This window comes from Vanellus vanellus (genome assembly GCF_965231255.1).
Source record: "Vanellus vanellus genome assembly, chromosome: 6".
Taxonomy (NCBI): domain Eukaryota; kingdom Metazoa; phylum Chordata; class Aves; order Charadriiformes; family Charadriidae; genus Vanellus; species Vanellus vanellus.
In genome coordinates this window covers 2,191,053-2,214,920 of record NC_138911.1, presented here as the reverse complement: position 1 = coordinate 2,214,920, position 23,868 = coordinate 2,191,053, and the positions used below count along the sequence as shown (strand labels likewise).

Genomic DNA, 23,868 nt, shown 5'->3' with positions numbered 1-23,868 from the left:
TTTTATAATAAAAGTGCCCCACGGCAAAGAAAAGATGGCACTGTCCCACCGGCTCATAAACGCGTTGCCCTAAGCAGGAGATCTCTCGCTGAGCCGCCGGTCAAACGGCTCTGCCGGCACAGAAGAAAACTGTTAAGTCTGACAGTCGGTAATTCAGCGTGACAAAACAGAGTGAAACAATGCTAATTTCAGGCAGAATACCAAAATCTCCGTATTAAGCCCACCACTAAGAAGTTAGGTGAAATTCTCGGAGGAAAAATAATGGGGGGGGGGGGGAAGGAAAAAAGGAAAAATAGGGGGGGAGGGAGAGAAAAAGAAAATAGGAAAAAGGGAGGAAAAGGAAAAAAGAAGGGAAGGGGAAGAAAGGAAAAAAGAAGGGAAGGGGAAGAAAGGAAAAAAGAGGAAAAAATAAGGGGACAAGGGGGGAAGGGAAAAATCCAAAGAAAAATAAAAAAGGAAAAAAGAGAAAAGGAAAAAAGGGGGGAGAAGCTCGTAAAGGGAAAAAAAGGAAAAAAGGGGGAGATGGAAAAAAAAGAAAAAAGGAAAAAGGGGGGAAGGAAAAAAAGGGGGGGAAGGAAAAAAAGGGGGGGAAGAAAAAAAAGGGGGGGAAGGAAAAAAGGGGGGGAAGGAAAAAAGGGGGGGAAGGAAAAAAGGGGGGGGAAGGAAAAAAGGGGGGAAGTGAAGAAGAAAAAAAGAGGAAAAAATAAGGGCAAAAAGGAAGGGGGGAAAGAAAAAAGGAGAAAAAAGGGGGATGAGAAAAAAAAAAAGGGGGGGGGGGGGGAAGCTTTTTAAAACAGGAGCCGAAATCCCGAGGCAAAAAAAAAAAGAAAAAAAGAAAGGGGAGGAGAAGTTGGGGGGGGGGGGGGGGTGCCCGCACCTCCCGTCGCACGGCCCCCGCGGGGAGGGCGAGCGGGCGGCCGGGCCGGCAGCCGCCTTTTGGCTTCGAAAGATCGCGGAGGGGCCAATGGCCGGGGCCGGCGGGGCGGCGGGAGCGCCGGGATTGGTGCGGGAGCTCTGGTGATCCCTCTGGAAACCTCACCGGGGCTGCAGGGAGGAGGATGCTGGGGGGGGGGGGGAGGAGGATGCTGGGGGGGGGGGAGGAGGAGGGTGCTGGGGGTGGGAGGGGGATGCTGGAGGGGTGGGATGCAGGGGCGGGAGGGGGATGCTGGTGTGGGAGGAGGATGCTGGGGTGGGAGAAGGAGGAGGGTGCTGGGGGTGGGGGGTGCTGGAGGGGGGAGGAGGATGCCTGGAGGGGTGGGATGTTGGGGTGGGAGGAGGATGCTGGGGTGGGAGGAGGATGCTGGGGGGGTGCGGGGGGGTGGAAGGGGCCGAGCTTCCCACAAACCAGGGTTATGTGCGAGGAGAAAGTGCATCAGTACGGGGAAAACCAGCCTAGGGGGCACTTCCGAGCAAGGGAGGGAGCGGAGCGACTGCGAGGGCAGACAAAGAGAAGGGAGGACATGAGCGAAGGGAAAAGGGAGAGGAGAGGGGATCAGCTGAGTTAAATCCCGCAAGAAAAGCTTTTCCCCTCCGGCACATCCCTAAAAAGCAAAGGGACAGGTTCCCCACCACCACCACCATCACCCCTCCGCCTGTGGGCGAGAAGACAAAGCAGCGGGTGGCCCCATGGGGAAAGGGGGCGAGCAAGGAGGGGAGCCGGAGGAGCAAATCCGCTTCTACACCTGGGAGGAGATCCAGAAGCACAACCTGAGGACGGACAAGTGGCTGGTGATCGAGCGCAAGGTGTACAATGTCACCAAGTGGGCAAACAGACACCCGGGGGGTCAACGAGTGATCAGCCACTACGCCGGCGAAGATGCCACGGTAAGGACCCACGCACCGACACCCACGCGGCTGTCACCCACCTCTCGCCGGCGGCCTCAGACAGGTCCCCTGCCTTCCCGGTGCTGGTTGAGAAGTGAGACAGCTCTTGTGTCCCACCCCCTATATCTACTCTCCTTCCCCTGCTTTTAGGAGCAGAAAAAAAAAAGGCTGATCCAAAGTATGAGACTCCACCTGGAGTACTTCCTCCAGCTCTGGAGACCCCAACATAGGAAAGACATGGACCTGTTGGAGCGGGTTCAGAGGAGGGCCATGGAGATGCTGGGAGGGCTGGAGCCCCTCTGCTGGGAGGACAGGCTGGGAGAGTTGGGGGGGGTCAGCCTGGAGAAGAGAAGGCTCCGGGGAGTCCTCGGAGCTCCTTCCAGTGCCTAAAGGGGCTCCAGGAGAGCTGGGGAGGGACTTTTTACAAGGGCATGGGGTGATAGGACGAGGGGGAATGGCTTCAAACTGGAAGAAGGGAGATTTAGATGAGATATTAGGAAGAAATTCTGAACTGTGAGGGTGGTGAGCCCCTGGTGCAGGTTGCCCCGAGAAGCTGTGGCTGCCCCATCCCTGGAGGTGTTCAAGGCCGGGTTGGACGGGGCTTGGAGCAACCTGGGCTGGGGGGAGGTGGCCCTGCCCAGGGCAGGGGGGTAGAACTCAATGGCCTTCAAGGTCCCTTCCCACCCAAACCATTCTATGATTCTATGAAATGGACGCAACTCCTTGGCAATCAACTCCGTTGAGCCATGGCAATTCGCAGCCTCTGGAGGATTGGTTGGCAGAGGTTGCCAGGCTCCACTTAAGTCCTGTTTTGTCTTTGTCTCTTGTTGGGGGGGGTGGAGGGGGGCAGGAGCTCTCAATTCATGAGCAAAATGTCCCAAGTCTTCCCCTCTCCAGCACGTGGCTTGTGACACGCAGTCACAGCGGCCAAGCGCAAGAAAGGGTTAACGAGGGGCCAGTCTGTGCTTCAAAGTACCTTCTGTGAGGAGGGTGAGCTAGAGGCTTTAAAACAAGGAGCTTTTTAGCTTTTTTTTTTTTTCCCCGGGAGAGAATTCTCTAGGGAATTTAGTTACAGGTTTCTACAGAAAAGGAGAAAAGAATAAAAAAATAAGAAAAAAAAAAAACATTTGCTGCTCCTACAGCTGCTCCTGCACTGAACATAGCTGCTGGGTTCTGCTACCTCTCGCGTTTCAGCAACTTAAAAACAAACACACGCAAAGAAAAACCCAACCCCCCCAAAAAAACCCCAAAACCAAAAATACCAACCAAACAAAAACCTTGAAAAAGGAACAAATTGCCTCTGAGATTGTTGTCTGCAGTTTCCCCCCACCACCACCCCCCGAAGCCACCTTCTTCGGAAGTGCATCCAGAGAGCACGTTCTCTCCCCAGGGCATTAGCCCATAGTTTATAACATTTAAACTGCCTCAGAGCTTTTCCGAATAGGTGGAATCTGCGAATAGGTGGAATCTGTGCCAGGTGAGCTGCAGGAGAGACCCAGCCGTAACATTAACTGTTCGTCTCCCACGGCTCTGAACACCTTAGCAAGGCGGGAGGGAGGCTCCGTGCAGGGCAGAATTAATTGGCAATTAATTGGCAAGACTCGCTAACGCTTTCCTTCCCGTCAGTCTGCGTTTGCCCGCGGTCCGTGGTTATTTTCCATTCTTTTCCTCGAAGCACTGAGATGCGTTTTGGCGTTCCTGTCCCTTCCCAATAAACCCCCTGAATGAAAAGCTTTCTCCCTCAAAAAGATGGGCCAGGTTTTTACTTGCGGCTGCTTAAAGCAGGCTTGTTGAATGGGGGGGATTTTCACTCCTATCCCCAAGAATTTAACCCCAAGATCTCCACTAGAAACCAGAACGCGTCTGCTATTGCGTTTGTCTCGAATCCTTACGAGGGAGGCTGAAACACAGGTTTGTGATTCTGCTACTGCTGGTCCTCCATCCACCTCCCCGGCGCACGCGGGGAAGAAGGCACGGTCTTAAGAACGCTCTGAAATTGTTCATCACCACTCTGAGCACTGAATCAGAGTTAGCAGCTGGTTTCCAGCTTCCCTGCGGTGAGTAACAGCTTGCTGCCAAAAAATCTCGCTCTCATTCGGGGCGAGAAAGCCGTGGCCTTGACCCTGTCAAGGCTTAGCTAACAACTTTCATTCTGTGTCGCAAGATGCCGCAACCGGAAGAGTTTAGGAGGAGGAAGAGGCAATGATAAAATTTCAGTTTAATGTGTTTGCATTCCTAATTTGGACACGGTTTCCGTCTTTCTCAGGTTCTCCTTAGCACCGCGTGTAGTTAGGACCTCCAGCCCAGCAAACACGCACCAGAGGAACCTCAGGGTCTTGTCCCTTTATCTTGGACCCATCTTCTAGAGGATCACGTGTATCCATTTACCACAAGCTGCCCGCTGGCACACCCACCGAACTCCACATCTATGCCGGGCCGCTCTAAAGATACCCTGCTTGGTGGTGTGTGGGCTAATTCATCTCGGGATGCCCGCAAGAGGGCTAACTGAGAAGCTTCCATGGCCACGGTTCTGTTCGGCGCGCTCAGCTCATGCCAGTCGGGTTAGGAGTGCCCAGGGTAGCTTACACATCAGCTTCCCCTGCAGATACTGACAACACTGAGCATTCATTCATTCATTTTAGGCCATACTTTAACATGCTGAGGCAGCATCCTCGTCTGGGACAACCTGTTCTGGTATCACATCATGCACAGTTGCCTTCAGAAAATGCACCTTGCACTCGCTCTGTTTCAGAGATGTTCAAGGATGTGAAAGAACATCCTTGTACTGACTGCACTAAACACTTCAAACGCTCAGGTACAGTCCATACCTCAATAATAGGAAGCTTTTTTTTCCACCAAAAGCAGCTGGAATAATTCCCACTTGACCACTTTCCATAAGATGCTTCAGCTTATTTGGCCGGTAGACCACAAAGTTGGGAGGTCGGGTGCAAACATCATACGACACTTCCCAGAGACTGTTGTCTGCTTTTTGCTTTTCATCTCCTGTAGTACAGAACCGAAGACAATTCCGAAATTCAGGCAGATTCTCACGTTCGGGACCTATTAGTAAAGGAGACGCATGAGATACAGCTAATAAAAAAGCAAAGCTTCTGTCACTGCAGCTTTCTGTCTGATGATGGTAAGAGTGTTCAGGAGATGTTATTCTCTCTCCTGCTTGGGGGTTATACTGAAAAACCCCGTTCTCTACATACGCCGATGACATATAGGTGTAATACTTCTCAGCGAAGGCAAAACATTCCTACTGCCAGTATTTCCTTCACGGCGTAGGCTTGCGCTAGCTCTGAAGTGGCAGATAGGTAGTGTAGTTTGGAGAGACAGCTCTGTTTTGACGTAGCCCCAGGTAGACAAAAATACCTTCTAGGTGGTCAGGCAGAAGCTGCTGCTCTGAGTCACTCCCCAATTAACACACCACCAAGCAGCGAGATCTCCAGCACCGTGATGGGGCGGTACCCGGTCAGACCTGCAAAGACTTTTTTTTCCCCCCCCCGTTAGTTTAAATAACACTGAGTCAACATTCTTTAATGCTTCTTAGGTGTTCGCCCTCCTCTTTTTTCCCCTTCTTCTTCCCCCAAATTCCAAACCCTCGGGGTAGGTACGGTCAGCGATTCGCTTCCCCGCTCGTTCTGCTCTTCCCTCCTCTCCCACATCATCTAAAAATTGTACCAGGGAAGGAAACGCGCGACCGGACCTAACGTTTCGCTGACGCGTTCCTGGGTCCGAGAGTGGAAAAACGCTACAATAACTGGAGCACTGGTAAAAAGGGGCTTAAGGCTACTGGTTCTGCTACAGCCCTCCACTGTAACCTTGGGCAAGTCGGTCCTTTAGTGCCTCCTTCCCTGTCTGTAGAAGGGAGAGGACCGTATTTTTTAACCTTCAGATGGGCTGAGGGGGTAACGCCAGAGAGGGTGAAGCCTGCAGAAGTTACGGTAAAGCGAATCAAATTCCCCAAAGTAGAGGAGGAACCCCGTGATTCAGGACAAGCGTTTCTTTGCGTGGGGAACTCCAAACCGTCTGCCGCCCAGGGCAGCTTTGCCCTAGAGTTTTACCTTCGTTTTGGCACCAATAAAGTTAAACCGGTGGCTACCCCAGCGCAGTCAAAAAGCACCGGTCTCACTCCCGCTGGGACAAGTTTAGGCAGCGATGCAGTCTTCGTGAGCGGACCCGGACAAATCGATCCGAACTTCTCCCTCTGCTAACAAGGGATCACTTTGCCTCTGAAACGGGTTGCAAAAGGGGATGGTTTGGGCACCCCGGTGCTGGCGCGAGAGCTGAGCTGAGGGGAACTGGGAAATCGTGGTGCTTTACAAAAGAAGTGCACTTCAGTTTCATTTCTGGCGTTTCGGTTCGCCTGGCCCGTTGAACTGACCCTTTTTCTCCCCCCACCCTCACTTCTTCCCCCATAGCCTTTGGCATTTTATGGCTTCTATAGTCTTTAAATCACTCCACAGAGTTTTCTTTCTCTCCCCCTCCCACCAACGCTGCGTCTCTCACTTCTCGTATACAACTTCTGTAACTTCCAGTTAAATGGCCGAGAGCATCCTCCACTCTCTCTCCTTCTGCGCCGCCCACAGCAAAACCTCTACGGTCAGAGTGGTGTTTTGAAGCTCAATCCAAAGTCTTTGGAATCAGGTTAAAGTTTCTATCGATTTCGGCGGACTTTGGGACCGAGGTTGTTGGCCGGTATTTCTGAACACGGGAACTTGACTTCTGATGGAGGTCAGCTCCCAGAAGGGTCAGCTGGACACGGTGACCACTTTCCAGCCTGCCCTTGCTGTTTAGAGCCAGAAGTGAGATTTTACTCGGTGCCTACTATTGTTAGGCAGCGGGACAAAGGTGGAAAGGCTGAAGCGCGGTACTCCTGACTTGTATTTTTGACCTTTTTTCCTGTACCAGTCTTCGCCCTTCATGGAACTACATCGCTACAGCTTTCCCAGGTGGATTTCTGGAGTTAACTCCAGTTCTGTGCAGGAAGAAAAGGGCAAGGACAGAGTAAGGGTTTCTCATCTTGGTCACCTTTCTGGCCCTGCCACTGTCTTTGGGGTTAAAATTCAAGCCATGCCAGGTGAAAGGAAGGGTGTGCAAGATCTCACTCCTAGCAGCAGAGGCATCAGATACGTGCTCCCGTCAGGCATCTGTAGGGCACAGACAGACAAAAACATGTGGAAAGGAGTACAGAAAAAGAAGAGCCAGGCAAACTCACGAATGCCAGGATCAAAAATTACTCTACAAACAAGGCATCGGCCTTCCATATTAGAAGTCGCCCTGAAAATACGTGAGAAAGCTGTCCCCAGCTGGCCAAAACACCCAGTAATAATTTTTGTATCTGCCGTCATGTCCAGGTTCAGTCACCCCCTCTCTTGAATTGCCTCCAGGCAGCAGACTTTCGAAGGATATTTATATCCTGGTGGGGATTTGCACAAATTCCTCTCTGCCTACCTTCTAAGCGAATTAACAGGATTTAGGTATTTAGTCGCTTAGAAAAAAAAATTTCTTGAGGTGCCTTTCACCATATGTCTAGATAGCATCCCACATCTCATCGTTCGCTTCCTACTAGATGAGCAAATTCATCAGCCTCCGGGTAGAAGTATTGCCCTGAACAGCGATCACAGAGGTGGAAGTCAGTCTCGTACCCCTCTTTCACCGTAACGTGGGGGGACAACTGCAGAGAAGGACAGTACTGGAGATAGACAGGAATGGCACAATGAGTAGAAAGCAACAACTTACTCCTGAATCTCATATTTCCACTCCAGGATGCATTCCAGGCCTTCCATATCAATCCCACCTTGGTGCAAAAGTTTCTCAAGCCATTACTTATTGGAGAGCTCGCTCCAGGGGAACCCAGCCAGGACCGAGATAAAAACGTGAGTATTTTGTTTCTGAGCTGAGGGGTTTACGACGGGTATGTTCCACCCTTTCCTTCCTCTCGGGATGTCCTCCAGGTCAGAGGCGGGCAGATTAGAAAGGTCTCTTCACTACCGGCAGCTCCAGAGAGGGAGAATACTCAGTCTCTGACCGCCTCCACACGGCCACGTGCACATCCCGGTATAGAACAAAATGTGTGTAGGAGGGAGGTGACACATTCAGACTGGCCGTACGAGCCTTTCCTTTCCCACAGAGCCACCAACAGCTCTAACTATGGTAACCATATCCCGTTCCTAGCAGCCCATTCCAGGTGCCCAGGCTGGACTGATCCCATCCCGAAGGGAAATGGGAACTGGGACCACGTGGACTGGGAAACTTGCACCAGTTCTTGTGACTGGTGTGCCTTCTGCTGTTTCTTCTCCAGTGACCAAGCTCTCAAACACATGTCGCTGCTTGCCTGTTATGGGGGAAGGAGAGGAGTAGGCAAAGAAGTCCGAAAAGACTTCCAAACAAGTTGCTCACCGCCTCAACAAGATACGATTCACTTTCACTGTTTGCTCCGCAGCTCCCTTTGACAGAGCAGTTCCCGGGGGAAATACCTCTTTGAGACCCAAACTGGCTTCTCCTGCTGAACCCCGGTACCAGCAAAGCTCTGGAGAGCAGCCACATTTGTGGCACGAGCAGTAGGCACCTATGGGTGAGGTCAACCAGAGGGCTCATTTGGGGGGCTGGTTTTGAGGCGCAGCAACCCAGCAAGTACCTTTTCCCCCCACTCGGCATCCTCAGGGCAGCTCTGTATCCCTCCCAGACAGTCCGTTCATCCATTATTCAGGCACAGTGCACGGCGTGACTGGCTCTTGCCACGAAACTCAATCCTGTCCCCTTGTTTGTGACTGGCCATGATTATGATAGATCTGTATCGCTCACAATAGAAGAGACGATGCTAACCCGCATTAACCCGGCAACGCTCTTCAATGAACGATTGCACGGTAGCTGACCCACATATTAAATAGACGACGGGTGCTCGGATATTGGGTGCTCATCATCAGAGCTCTGGAATTATGCATAAGGAGGAGTAGGAGTGAATGCTCTCCTTCTCCGGCTGCCTCTTTAGTGCTTGTAAAGCTCATTCAGAGGAGAGTCATCAGCTGATGGAACTCTCAACGGAGCGTGGTTCCCAGCAGCAGGCTTGAATTACTCTCCTCGCTCGAGGTGCAAAAGGTCAGGACGTGGGCTCAGACCAGCCGGGATGTTTATTCATCGGAAAGTGCTACGCAAAGCTAAAGTGTGGTGTGAAGATGGAGGCAGGTGCTTCCTTACTTCTGGAGTAGCCAACCAATGCAAGAAGCAGCCGGGGTCCTTCGTATGGGACTCGGTTTTCCTTCCTCAGCCACGTTCAGACTTACTTACAGGCTGTGTCTTGGGTGTCTATTTTGCAGTCCCAGCTGGTGGAGGATTTCCGGACCCTGAGGAAGACAGCAGAGGACATGAACTTGTTCAGAGCAGATCCTTTGTTCTTCTCTCTTTACTTGGGCCATATAATTGCAATGGAAGTTTTGGCTTGGTTAATGGTTTCATACTTCGGTACCGGCTGGATCACAACTCTCATCCTCGCCTGCATCCTTACAACTTCCCAGGTGAGGGGTAGTAGGCACAGAGCACACTGGCTACACAAATCGCGCAGGGGAAGGCCAGTGTGCGCTGAACTTGTTGTGTTAGATTAATTACCAGTGCAAAACATTCACACGGGTGAAAAATATTCACGACATACCTGCCACTTCTGGCCACCCCTGCCCACAGCTGATGGCGGCTCACGAGTTTTTCTCACCTCTTCGGCCTTTCCTTCCACGTGTTGGTGGACTTGGTAGTGTTAGGTTTATGGCTGGACTTGATGACCTTAAGGGTCTTTTCCAACCTGAATGATTCTACCATTCCATGTTCCCCTCCAGAACGAAAACGGACATCTTCACCTTCTCACTTGAATTAATTCCCTCACACTCACAACTTGCCTTCAATCTCCATTTCCTTTTGTGCTTAACTCTGATTTCAAACAGGTTCCTAACTACTCGATTTCCCTTCGTCCCAGGCCCAGGCAGGGTGGCTGCAACATGATTTCGGACACCTCTCTGTCTTTAAGAAGTCTTTCTGGAACCACATCGTCCACAAGTTTGTCATTGGACACCTGAAGGTAAAGGACATTGTGGACTCAGGGCACTGTGGAAACAACTAAAGTCACTTTGACTATGTCAAAGTGGGAAACTGCAGCTCTACACCTTTCCACAGTGAGGAGATGCTCAGAGGAGAAGTTAGTGACCATTGCACACGGAGCTGTTGTGCACAAGAGATAAGAGAGCGCACCCATAGCTGTCAGAGAACACAGTAGTTCCACCAGCTTCAAGTGGAACTGCACCAATTTATAGCAGCTGGGGACAAAGCTTATTAAGTTGCATAAAGCCCTATTTTAACATCACTTTTTTGCCATGCCCCCCACCTCCTTCACACACTAGGTATAGTATTTTTCAAGTGTCCCATCCTGCTACATCCCATCCGTTCAAGATGCCTTCAGAACTTCTATCCTGGGCAAGGTCCAGTGCAGTCCGGGCATTTCAGCATCCACCTGCAGTAGGAACTTATAGGAGGTGGGACGCAGCTTTGCCCATTCTCCCAAACCCACTTTGTCTTGTCTGGTTCCTCACAGGCACGGGCAACAGAGGGAAACCAGTATAATAATCAGTAAGGCAGCAAGGGGTTTTAGTGGTGAACTTGGTAGCATCAGGTTAGTTTAATGGTTGGGCTCGATGATCTTATTGCTATTTCAAAAGCAAACAACAGTTTGGCTGTAATCAGGGTTGCGGTGTTTTAGTTTCTATAAATGAGCGGGTAATCCTACCATTCGAGTAGTTTCCCGTGGATGAACTCCTTGCTCTTGTGTCTGCCCAGGGTGCCTCTGCAAACTGGTGGAACCATCGTCACTTCCAACACCACGCCAAGCCCAACATATTCAAGAAGGACCCAGATGTGAACATGCTGCATATTTTTGTCCTTGGAGATACACAGCCTGTTGAGGTAAGGCAAAGTGGGTAAAAAGTGGAAAACCATTGCCCTAAAGGGCTTCAGAGAACGCTTGTGCAATACCAGGAGTTGGCTAGTGTTGGGAGACAATGACTTACACAGTCGAGACTTCCAGGAATGCTAAAAAAGGAAATGCGTCATCCAGGGATTTCATCCGTCTGTGTTGTCTGAGAGGAGTTTGGCTCTCACACCCTCACAAACCTTGGGTTGAAGAGCCAGGTTGACCGTATAGTTCCCTATCCATTTCCTATCCTGACCACAGGAAAAAGTGTTTTGGCACAGCTCGGGAAAAGCAATGAAGATGGGACTGCAAAGAAAGTAGAAAGCTGCTAAAGACAACTTCATCCTGCTGGCTTGAAATATCAACACGAGGGGACAATATGGTGTTCCTCGGTGCTTCAGCAAGAACATTTCAAAACTGGTCTTCCATTTCCACAGGAAATAGCTTCCAACATTAGTCAGCCCGGCTGTGCTCCAGACGACCTGTACAAGGTCCTCTCCACTGGAGCCTTTGCCATGCGGTTGAGGGGGTGTTGCTCGCATGAGCAATACTTTCTTACATTAACTATGTCCTGTCACACTGCACCTGACAAAACAGGCTGCGCTAAGGGATTTTAATTCAATCTGTCCTTCTAGCGCCAAAATATTTACCGTCTATTGCATAAAAACCTACACAAAGAACATAAACCATGTACCAGCCTTGGTCTGTTTTACAAGGGAACAAGGATTTCTAGTTTTAAAAACACAAAAAAAAAACAAAGAAAGAAATGTCTGCAGCAAGTACAACACAGGGGTATACAACGTTAAAAAATTGATGGTTTCTCAGCCAGCTTTTACAATACTGAGAAGGTGACTCCGGACACATGTAGGTGATATACGTATACGTGTCCTATGACATAGCGTATGGACATGTATAGAGAATGTCTTGCACGCACAGAATTTTCAAGAGGCAGAAGGGCTCTTATATATCATTAAAATGAAAGCCTTCTCCCGGGATATAAAAAAGCCGTTATCTAGAAGACGTAAATCAGTACCATGCTCTGAAATCTGTGGGTAGAACCCATTGGAAAATCTTATGCCTGATAATGGGGTTTAAAAGCAGACCGTGGTTCTACCACTGAAAGGAAAAACTAAGAACGTAAACGTTTATGACAACAAGGAAAACTGGATCTCCCTCCTACAGGACATCCGAAGCGTTAGGCCAGCATCAGCCTATCCCAGTGCTCTTTCAGACTTTTACATAATCCTTTTCCAGGTGATGCTAAGCACACAGCCTCTCAGAGCTCAGACCAGAGTGAATGATGTGGCTGATTTATTGGTGCTACAAGACTTACCTTCATTGGGAAGTTGCTATGCCAGAAGCAAAAATGGGAAGGTCACAGCACTCCGGATTCTCCGTGCATTAGCTCCTTGTGTGAACGCTCCTGGGGCTCAGAAAAGACACTTCTGTACAGCTGTAGATATTTCACACTGGAGATGAGGTTAGGAGACCAGGCGCTCTTGGTTCCTTCTTTTCACTGAAAAGAAATGGGCACCTGCAAAAATGCCACAACCCAAGGTCCAAACCTGTGTTTGGAGAAACTTCTTTGCACCTGCTCTCTGTAGGTGGACCATAGTAATACAGGAATCCGTGCAGAACCGCTCTCAGTGACAGCGTGTCATTTCCCATCACTTACGTGTCAAACTAGTGACACGACATTCCAGATTTAAGCACATCTGCGTGACAGCTAAGGACCACGCTAGTTTTCCCACAGTTGGTGAAGTAAGCATTTACAAGACCTGGCTAACGGCAGGAGTTCGTGTGGGCTGATGGCTGCAGAAGTCAAAAAGGATCCATAGTTGGGACATTTTGCGTGGAGGACTACCCAAGGATGATGCCTCGCTCTGGCATCCCGTGTAGTGACTTACCAAAGGTCAGACTTTACGCCTATCACATTTCTCTTGGTAATGACGGAGATGACAGCAGCTCCTAGCAGGGCCACAGGCACGGCAGAAGGTGGAGAAACGTATTGAAATGCCATCAGGCTCTCAAGAAAAAGACATTACCTGAAAATCAAGCCAGAAGACGTTAAAAAGCAATTTACACCCAACACAATTACAAAGTCAAGATATTTAACCATACCAAACCACTTTCGACCTGTACCGGTGTGGGAATTTAGTCAAAACTCCCCAGTCAATTAATAAAGAAGCATTGTAGAGAATCTTTTCTTACGTGTGAGTGTCATAATCCAAGCCTGAGCTTTCTCCTCTGTGTCCTGCAGTACGGCAAGAAGAAGCTGAAGTACCTGCCCTACAACCACCAGCACGAGTACTTCTTCCTCAGTGAGTATCTGCCCCCCACTCTTCCTTTTTCCCCCCGAATGCCAATTGACCGTTCCAGCCCCCTACGGAGTTAGCAGAGCAGCTCCTTAAGTCCCAGCTCATCCTTCCCTTCTTCAGGAGCACCATCCCTCGTGAAGGTCCCAAAATCGGTTCAGTGTATTCTCAATGATATCCGAGCATCTTGAACATGGCCAGCATGGTCCTGTAAAGCAAGGCAAACAACCGAGACTGGGAAATAATCCCTGCCTGAGAGGCTCCATGGAACAAATGCACGTTGCCAGTCAACACTCTTTGATAAGTCAAGCGGATGGGTGGGAAGCAGAGCCTCCTTTCTTCACAGAAAGGCAACCACCCCCTGCCACCAGCACCTCACCTCTCTCACCAGTGCTCGGCAGACTTTCCCTAGGACCAGCCCTAAACCGCTGGCCCGCTCTCCCGTCACCCGCCTTTCCACCCCTCTGACGGCCAAAACATCTCCCTTTGCTTTGCAGTCTTCCCGCCTCTGCTCATCCCTGTGTATTTCCAAATCCAAATCATCTCGACCATGATCAGGCGCAGGTTCTGGGCGGTGAGTGACGCATTCCCTACGTCTTTATGGGGTCCGTCTGGCTCGTAAGAAATCGCGCTTGAGTAGGGAGGGAGACCGGTCACCTCTGCCAGAGAGCGGGTGGGCAGGGATCACGGGGTTAGTTATCCGGCATCCCTGACATTACCAGCAAGGACACGTTATAGGAGATGGGCAAAGTGATGCCTCATGTCTTCTCTCTTCCCTAGGACCTAGCCTGGGCCATCAGCTACTACATGCGCTACTTCATCACATACATCCCATTCTATGGCCTGCTGGGATCCCTGTCTCTCCTCACTTTTGTCAGGTAGGAGATAAAGGGCATCCCCATTGCTCTCCCCTCCCTCCGGGGCCAGATGAACCAAGTCTCAGCTCTGCTGTGCCCCACAGACCTTCCCTATTTAGATTCTCTGCAATCATCGACCTCACCGCCTGTTATCTTGGGTGTTCTCACTGCTTCACTTTCCTCTTATCATCTCCCCGTTCTGTCTCCCCGCAGCAGAGCTCGTTCTGGTCCTCAGCATCTTCCCCAGCCCTTGTGACGGTCCATCTGGGATTCTCCTTCCTTTCCTCATTCCCTGTTCCCACACGTTGCCCGATCCCAACACATTTATGCATTTTTTCCACTTTGGCCAAGGCTGGACCCTTCCAGAGTGCCTCCGGCCACTCTCTTCCCAGCTTACTGGGAAGGTAATTCACGAGCCCTCCGGAGCACTGGACGTGCTTCCCAGTACGTGAACGGCTCATCACGTCTCCCAGTGTGGAAGACTGCACGGCCCAAACACTGGGTAGTGCCAGAGGATGGCATAGTCCCACAGTCAGCATTAGTTTTAGGAAAACATTTTGTTACGGTGTAAAGCATTTTCTAAAAAAAAAATATTCGTTTTTTTGAGTAAAAAGAAAAGGCAACAGATGGACAAAAGCCTTCACCATATTAGAACTTTTGCCTCCACAAAAATTTAATGCCACTGTTCATGACTTCAGTTTCCATAGTTTCAAAACACTTTCAATTAAGGAAAAAAGGACGTTCAAAAGACGCACATCTGCGTAGGCGCCCAGCCAACCCCGTCGGTCTGAAATCGAACTGAAAAACTTATGACACCTGACCCATTATTTCCAAAACGTCTGTATTTTGATTGAACTAAAAAGTGGAAAAAGAAAGGCAAAACTGCAAATTCCCATCATCTGCTCGTTCAGAAAACATGCCCGAAGACTAGGACGAGGATGCTTCTGGGCAGCCACCATAACACGCGTCTAAGTCTCAGCATAGAGAAACTTCTTTGGGTAAATAAAGAGAAGAAAGTGCATTTCTGTAGACTATTGTACAGGTGCTAAAAATGCAGTTATATACCACAGGCAATAAACTGCCCAGGGCAGAGATGAGGCTCAGGGTAAAGGTACCGAGAGAGCAAAGGGCAGCTGGGAGCCCCAGAGAAATACTTCCTCGCAGGTGGTATCTCCTGCTGCTCCCGATAAACCCCGCTCCATTTCCCCGGTGCCAATTGTCATGCTTTCCGCCTGTTTGCTTTTGAAGGTTTCTGGAGAGTCACTGGTTTGTGTGGGTCACCCAGATGAATCACATTCCAATGGAAATTGATCGGGAGAAGCACAGAGACTGGCTTAGCTCTCAGGTAACCGGGAAGGGAAAGAATACCCCCGACTCACCCCAAAATGGATCAGAAATTTACTCAAAGAGCGGGTGGGTTACCACTATCCTCAGGTGCCGGGATATGGTCTCTGTCCGTGACCCCTCCCAAAAAGATGTTCTCCCCAGAACCAGTAATGCGGAGTCATAGAATCACAGAATGGTTAGAGTTGGAAGGGACCTTCAAGATCATCTGTTCCACCCCCCTGCCCTGGGCAGGGACACCTCCCCCCAGCCCAGGTTGCTCCCAGCCCCGTCCAACCCGGCCTTGAACACCTCCAGGGATGGGGCAGCCACAGCTTCTCGGGGCAACCTGCGCCAGGGGCTCACCACCCTCAGAGGAAAGAATTTCTTCCTAATATCTATTCTAAATCTCCCCTCTTTCAGTTTGAAGCCATTCCCCCTCGTCCTATCGCTACATGCCCTGGTAAAAAGGCAAGTCAAGACATGGAAAGCCAAACTTCTGTAATTAATTTGACAATCAAAAGGTTCCTCCAGGTCTGAGGCAGTATCAGGTGCAAGAAGCGTGATTTGGCTTTCCCCTGTGGTGGGTGTTGGCATATACATATGAGAAAAAGAAGAGCCCCAGTGAAAATCAAAGCCGAAGAGAGAGCTTAATATATTCCTAAAGCTTGCATTTCAGCAATCAGCACTGAAATGAAAACCAGCCGCTTTCTGCACCTTTTTAATGCCTGGTCAGATAAATCCACCCTGCTGAAAGGGCACCTTTTATTTGCAGTGGTCCAAGTCCTATTTCAGAACTAGAGGATAATGAGATCAACTTTGACACCGGCCATATGGATTTGGTATAACTGAGCCGAGCGAAGAAATCATCCCATGTGTTAATAAGTATAATTAGCATTTGCAGTCGTTATTGGGGCCTTGAACGTGACCTTTCAAAGTTTGAGAGTCAGTTTCTCTCCCTTGTGCTAAAAGCGCTAAAACGTTAAAAATAAAGCGCTAAAAGCACTATTCCAGAATGCGTCTACGCACGTGTTGTAAATGGAGCGTGAGAAGAGATTCACTGCAGTCATGGGAGCGTTCAGATGTTCACCTTAAGCTTTTGCTTAAGCACTTTATGCAACTGGAATTTGGAGGCAGAGAGCGGTTTTGGGAGTGAGAGATTTGGGGAGGGGGATTATAAGAGCGATACAGTGGGTGGGAGGGAGAGGCAGTGACAACGTGGGTATAACAAGGAGAAAGAGGTAAGTCTCTTTGACACCGATGGGGTTTTATGCTGTGTCTTGGGGGGGTGAGGAGAGTATATCTCCTGTGGTTACCATGTAGAAATCACAGCTTATCCAGTCCGGAGTGTAAAAGGATTTTAAGAAAGCCTCCCTTGTTTTACAATCATTAATAGCAAGAGCAGCTAAGAAATGTTTGCGGCGTAGTCAGCCCTTGCGCCTAAGGCAAACCGGGCAATAACTCGGTGGGACGGGGAAAGCCGGCTTTCTGCGTCCACGCATTTTTCCTCCCCGCTTTTTCCACCTTGGCACTGGTGTCAACCATCCCACCTTCAGCGGGACAGGCTGAGCTTTAGGAGTCTACGCTTGCACTGATAACGTGACTCGTCACCCGGTGTCCACAAACTGCCTCCTTATATCGTCCCCTTTACCAGCGGTGAGAGCCGTGGAGGCACGGTCAGTGGCACAGGAGTTGACAGTAAGCCCTGAAGGGGGATTAAAGCCGCAACCAGGTCTCTGGGCACGGCCGTCTCCTGCGCTGGCAGCTCGGTGGGGCAGTGGGACACGCACCGGCCCCGGCCACAGGCACAGACGAGCTGCCTTCTGATTTTAGGGTGAGACTTCGCTAATCTTCACGGCTGCTTTCTTGCCGTCACAGGTGGCAGCCACTTGCAACATCGAGCAGTCCTTTTTCAACGACTGGTTCACCGGGCACCTGAACTTTCAAATCGAGCACCAGTGAGTATAAGGACGCAGAATCATTCGGCCGTTACCAGGTCGGCGCAGCGCTGGACCTCAGGGGAGGGAAAGTCTGCTAAAGCTGCGGGTGTGGGATGGGGCAGGATCTTTGGAGCGCTACATACGCCAAGGAAAGAGTGTCCCAGGCTCCTGGGGGTCACAGTCTGCTTCTACTACAGGCATGGCGTCTTTCTTGCTACCGAATACTTCAGCTTTCACTCTCACAATTTTAATTTGGGGGTTTAGTAAGGAGTCGGCTGTACGTATCTCCCAGCTACAATGGCTACGGGCTCACATCCCAAGCTAGCTACTTCAACTCGAGTGTCCATTTCAGCAATTCCCTCTCCGTGATTAAAAGCACTTTGGGGTTGTATAGCACGGGACAGCTGTGTGGGACGGTGTGCGCTGCTGGGTACCAGGTTCCAGGGCCGTACGGGCAGCCTGTTGCCAGAGACGACACAAAATGTAAAAGCGAGGGCATTTAGGGTAAAGCTGACTGGTTTGGAAGTCAGCTTAGGAAACCTCCGTTGAACAGCCCAGGGCGAGGTGATCCCGAGTCATTCCTTACCTGCTTCGCTGTTCCGTGGGCTTCCAGAGGTGGGAAATCAAAGGTTTTCACAAGCCTCCTTGAAACAGAGGGCTGTAAAGCACGGATACCTCTCGGTGCCTCTCCTTTGCCCGCTGGTACAGCCTGAGGAGAAGACATTAATAATTAGCCCCTGGGAGGAGGCAGGCGGAGATGCCCATCCCTTGGGGTCAGTCCTCCAGAGTTTCCTCAGGTTTGTTTTCTCTTTCTCTACTCAAGCCTGTTCCCGACAATGCCACGGCACAATTTCTGGAAGGTGAAACCTTTGGTGAAGTCGTTATGTGCCAAGTACGGAGTCCAGTACGAAGAGAAGCCTCTTGGAAAAGCATTCGTAGACATCGTCGGGTAAGGTCCTTTCAGTAGCATCCGCAGCTTGCAATTCGTTGTCACGTCTTTTCTAGTACCGAGAATCCAGGACACTATAGACCCTTCAGAAATACCCTATCGGTATGGTGTAATCTGGTGTCACTACGTTAATAATCTTCATGTCGCAGTCCGAGGAACACCTGCAGAAATGTCGACCCGCAGCAGAAATGACACAGCTCCACCGATTCGGTGGACTAAGGCCAGGTGACGACAGATGGGAAGCTGCTTCACTACATCACGGGGGAAGAAATAACTATCCCCCAGAGCAGCATCCGCAACCAGAGCGCAGCCCTCAAAGCACCAAAGTACTTAGTGAGCATTTAGATGGGTATTAACCTGATCTGATAGGCACCTTTTTTAAAAACACCGCTTATTATAATACCTTTTTTAACATTGAATAATACCTTTTAAAAACGCTACGCTGACGGCTGGCGGCTCGCGTTCTCGGGAGCTGGCAGCTTATCTTCAGGCTGCAAAGCGAGACGAATCAAAGGGGGATGAGTCAGGTTACAGCCCGTGCTGCGTCCCGCCGGAGCCCTGCCAGCCGCGGAGGGCCCTTCCCCATCGGCACCGCTGCGGACTCGTCTAATAGTCCCTGTCAGGCGGACTCGGTGTTAATGCTGCTGTCTCGGTTACTCCGAGGGGAATAATTCCCGACAGGGAACGTGAGACGGTATTCCGCAGTCCAGGGCTCTCCACTCTCAAACCGTTCGACGCAAACGCAAGTTAGAGCAGGTTGGCCCCAACGCTCAAAAAGGGCTGAAAACCGGTTCGAAAGCCTTCTCGGGTCCGCTCATCCAGTTAGCACAGCAAAACGCATGCCACCCTGAGACCCAGGGGGGTTATGCCCAGCATCCCACCGCACCACGCCCACGGCCCTACGCAAGTTTTTGGAAACCATCTCGGCAATTACTCGCCCTCCCGCTAGAAGGATCGTCTCCTGCAAACCAGATAAAGCTACATTTCCAGCCTCCAGACTGCCTTCTGGTTTCTTGGAGGACTTCTGGGCCCAAAGCAGCTCAGATCTGTCACGTGGTATTTGCAGAGCTGATGGCAGATGGGAAATTCTGTGTGGGAATTCCCGGGGAGGGGGGGAGTGGGGAAACTCCTCCGGAGGTGCGACAGGGTGAGCCCAGACAGTTCCTCTCTGCTGTTTATTCGGGGCCAGAGGGACGACAGGTAACGCCGCGGGCTTCAGGCGAAGTTCTTGCTCGCCGAGTCTCAAACCGGTCACTTTGGGGATCTGAAGAACAAAATAGGCAGTTCTTCTCGCTGTGTGTGCTGTACTGGGGAAAGACATTCGGTGCCTTAAGGATTCGTATTCAAATTCAGTAACAGGTGTCTTTGTAGGAAAAAAAAAAAAAAAAAAATGGCAGAGGGAAGATTCACATGCCAGAAAAAAACCCCAAACTTCTCTTCATTTTCTTTCCACAGGTCCCTAAAGAAATCCGGAGATCTATGGCTGGACGCTTACCTCCACAAGTGAACGTGGATCTTAATGGGGAGGTGTGAGTGACAGGGAGGGACGGGGGGGTTGCGCGGGGGGGGGAAATCACGCGTGTGTCTTTTACTCTCAGATTTCAGTCTATTTCTACGTGCACAGCTGGAGGGGAGTCTCCTGTCTTGTGAACTGCTACCGGTGCGGGCTCAGGCAACCTGTTTAACCCAGACAGATTTAAAACGTGCTTCGGAGGACGAAGCGTTTGCACATTTGTGTTGCGCAAAGGTTGGGAGAGGATGGAGAGGAGGAGTGTTTAAAAAAGGGGGCGTTAGCATCCGACCTTGACCTTCTCTTCGCAAGATTCATTCTAATTCCACCCAAACCACACAAGCCCCTGACTCACAGACTCTTAGGACTTGTCGGGCTTCCGTGAGCGTTTGCCATCCAAGGACGCCCCAGTCAGCTGATGTTCCTCTATTTGTGTAGAAGAGGAGCTCAGCGCAGAGTTTCATTTTGTTATCAAGGAAAAAAAAATAACGTGGTCCGTCATCACCATCCCAACAGGGAGCTCGGGTGGGCTGCGATGCCCGGCAGGAATTCTTGCGGGAATCGCACCCCACGGGGACCAGCACCTCCCGTACCGCCATGGGGCTTCCAGCCCTGCCCAGAGCCCGGCTGTCGTGGGCTCCTTCCTTCCTCTTCCTCCTTTCTTTCTCCAATCACAGCACCGCTTTAGTAAAAGCCGCGATACTGACCCTGCACGACTAATGGCTAACCACCTCCCAGCAGGGGAACAGAGCTGTATTTTTATGAGCGGCCCCAATTTCCAGGGGTCCGCCGAAGATCTTTGGGCTTGAACAGCACAGCAGAACATCTCCTTTCGGAGAGGGTCTCTTTTCTCTTTAACGAGCAACAGATCTGGCACAGCCTTAACGGTCGCCGGTGACTCGCACGAAAGACCAAAAAGAAGTCACATAAGCAAAACTTACTAATTGCTGGTGGGTGCTCCAAGGGTAACCGCAAATGGTCTTTTCGGCAGAGCAGTCAGGCAGCGTGCTGCGGAAACACACCGCTCCTCCTCCCGCCTGCCCGTGCCTGGCGGAAACCGACCTCCTCCTGCTTTTCGGGAGGCCAGGAGCGGGGGCACTGCTCACCCTTCTCTCAGCAACAATCAGCGAAGAAAACGAGTCCTCCCCGCAAAAGACGGAGCTGCCCAACCACTCCACCAGGCTCCTTCAGGTCCTTCAGGGAGGCAGCCCAAAACAGAATTGACCACCGGGCTGTGCTGGTGATAAGAAACCTTCTGTAGAACCCTCTTACAGGTTGTCTAAAACTCTTATTTTTCTGCCCGACACCTAATTACCAAAATCCGTGAATCGGGAGGTACGGTTGAACGGCTTCCAGGTGCTTTCCCAACAGGCAACCCGGTCCCAAATAAATCAAGGGCTTTAGACTCACCTGTAATTCAGCAGACGTGACACACTCTTTATTTTACGATAAACGGCCGTGGTTTCAAAAGCAGTCTCCGGCTCCAACAGCTGTCCCGCTGCTCCCTCGAAACACCCGGCAGGGACGCTCTCGTGAGGAGGCCATGACTTTGCGCGCCCTCCTGACTTCGCTCAGCTCTGAAACCGGATCCTCTCTATCAAATCCTCGAACGCCCACAGAGCCCCCCAAAATCAGCGAGGTTCTGCGTGAACAAAGACGAAGCTGCGGCCAGCTGCTTAAAAACAACAACAACAAAAATGTATTCCCACCCCTCCCTTTGGAGAATGAGATTATTTCTTTGCTCGCAGGTGGGAAATTCATAGGCGGGACTGCAGCTTACCCGAGCTAGTAATACTTCAGGTTTGTAAAGGGCTTATTTTGGTGTTCTCGCCCGCCCCTAAGCTGGTAATCCCCGAGTAGCGCTATGAATGGTCAGGGTGAAAAAGCTGCCGTCTCTGGGCCGTCTGAAGCCCGAACAAGATTTTGAGAAATTTTTCTAGTTGATTTCTACTAGCGTAAACAGTAACATCCTTCTGGATGCGGTAGTTTCCCGGACAGGCAGCAACGGGCTAGCCCGGAGTCGTGGCTAACGTCGTAACGACTGCCTTAATATGTGCATCTCTTTCTGACTCCTTGAATGTATCTCACCGTCTCTGCTCCAGCAAGGATGACCACAAGCACAGGGTAGCATCAGCAATGCCATCTTTCAAATATTCACCTTCTTTTTCTGACGGTTCCTTTTTTTTTTTTTTTCACCCCTCCAGTTCTTATTTCCAGAGCAAATCCTTCTCAGTACAGATGCCTCTTCCTCCTTAGCGCTGCCCCCTCTCCTTTCTCTTCCCTTTCTTCTTGGGAAACGGCTTTTTTAACAGCTGGAGGAGCTGCAGGACGCTGGTAGCTCAGCACAGGCAAACAGTCCTGCTTCACTCCTTTCTGCCACCGCCCGGTCTACTGGAAGGACTGTTTTTCTGCTAAAAACCCCAAAGTACCACCAACACAACAGCCTGACCTAACAGTGCTGGGGAGACAGCAGCTACTGCTGATGGTGGTGGAGGAAAGATCTTGGAAGGTTCAAGGAGAGCAACCACGCTGTAAGGACCTGCAGAAGAAAAGCCCAGCTCGTAGGCAAACGGGCAATTTTTTTTTTTTTTTCCCCCCAAGATGACAGCAAAAAGGGAAGAGAGGGGGCAACAGGAGAGATCTCGATATTAAGTCTTCCCCAGCTGCTTGCTTCTTTCAGACTCGCAAAAAATTCCCTTCTTGTGAAAAATGTTCACTTGCTCAAATCCAGAAATAAAAACCCGTGCAATGGTATAGTCAGAACTGGTTTCCCTGTGCCGTGCGTCGTCCTTGCTGTTGCAAGAGAAAGGCGTCCGTTCGGCAAAGAACAGATCACCAACCCTTTGTAACCAGCCGCGTATTTTCCATATTCATTGTACTTATGCGCGCAAAAAGTCCGTCTGGGGAAAATGTGAGGTGCTGGTTACTTTTTCAGGCGAAGCCTCTCTGGCTCATATAGTTTCTTCCCCTCCCTCCAAAAAAAATGCCAGCCCTCTGTCTTGGAATTCAAGCTGATTCGTACGTGCCTTGATGTGTAAGTTCTTCATCCTTTAACCAGAGCAGGTCAAACAGGTCCCTCACAAAGAGCCCTGGAAGTCCGGAGCAATCTGCTTCGTTATACTTCAAAGTGGCAGCAAAGTGAAATGAGGAGATGTTCCAGAAGTTTCAGCGAAACTGCAAACTTAGGTGGATGCAAAGTTCACGTGACTTTGCTCGGCTTTGTCTCCAACCTGGGCAGAACACAGCCGTCAACCACAGCCGAGCCTCCCTTGCAGGTTACAATTAGCCGTCAAAATGGTCCAAACACAGAAATTCAGGCACGGTTTTGCCCAGCTTCCCGAAGACCGGAACTAATTAGTTTCTCTGAAAATAATGAGATGAAATCTTGTTCGCTTTCTCTCTCGACAAAGGTCATTCATTTGCACTGTAACGAGACACAAACACACACACACACACACACACACACACACACACACACAAAAAAAAAACCAACCCCAACCCCGTGAAACATGCTGGGAGCCTGCCAGGGTTTATTTAACCCGGTTAAACCACATCATCGCCTCCGCCAGCGCTTGGCAACGGAGAGAGGCCACGAGTTGGAAACACAGAGTGTGTTTTAGGGCAGATAATCAAACAACGGGCGGGAGAGGAGTGGTTTTGCTTCTCTTTGGTCACTTGTTAGCGGGGACTGGAGGAGAAGCTGGAGGACCAGGAGGGTCAGAGGCAGTTGGCAGAGAAAGGCATCAAGTGAAGCAAGTGCGGCGAAGGCAAGAGAAGCCTCCGGGCAGGAGAGAGACGGGCACGTGTTTTGGGAGGAGAAGCACAGAGATGGGAGAAGCGTGGGAAGGGAACGGGCTGGGGAGGGATGCACGGCAGAGGGGGAGATAAAAAAGAATACCAAGGGGGTGGAAAGAGAAGAAAAAGCAATTTGAAATCAGGTGCCCCATATTCCCCCATCCATCGCTAGTGTCTGCCTGGACAACAGCTTACGCCGGGGACACGAGGCAGGCAAGGGCAGGGCACAGGCTCAAAGGAGACAGCAGAGGCTGGCGGTGCCACCAGGCAGCTGGTGGGGAGCTGGAGCTTGCGTTGAGCTCGCCCTCGGCCAGCGCCGAGAGCAGCGACAGCGCAGGGGGGACACGCGCAAAGCCCTTCAGTTGCGCGTTTCAGTGCCCCGGGGAGCACGCGCTCCTC

General features: G+C 50.7%; 1 protein-coding gene across 1 annotated transcript; it reads left to right on the top strand.

Moving 5' to 3' along the window:
* Positions 1-1,626: 1,626 nt before the first annotated feature.
* Positions 1,627-19,671, top strand: LOC309674025 (acyl-CoA 6-desaturase-like; the record flags this gene model as incomplete). Its single annotated transcript, XM_082485933.1, has 12 exons — positions 1,627-1,824; positions 7,596-7,706; positions 9,147-9,344; positions 9,794-9,895; positions 10,648-10,773; positions 13,041-13,101; positions 13,593-13,669; positions 13,876-13,973; positions 15,201-15,297; positions 17,154-17,233; positions 18,039-18,164; positions 19,620-19,671. 12 exons carry the CDS (start codon positions 1,627-1,629, stop codon positions 19,669-19,671), a joined length of 1,326 nt encoding a protein of 441 aa, XP_082342059.1.
* Positions 19,672-23,868: the final 4,197 nt, after the last annotated feature.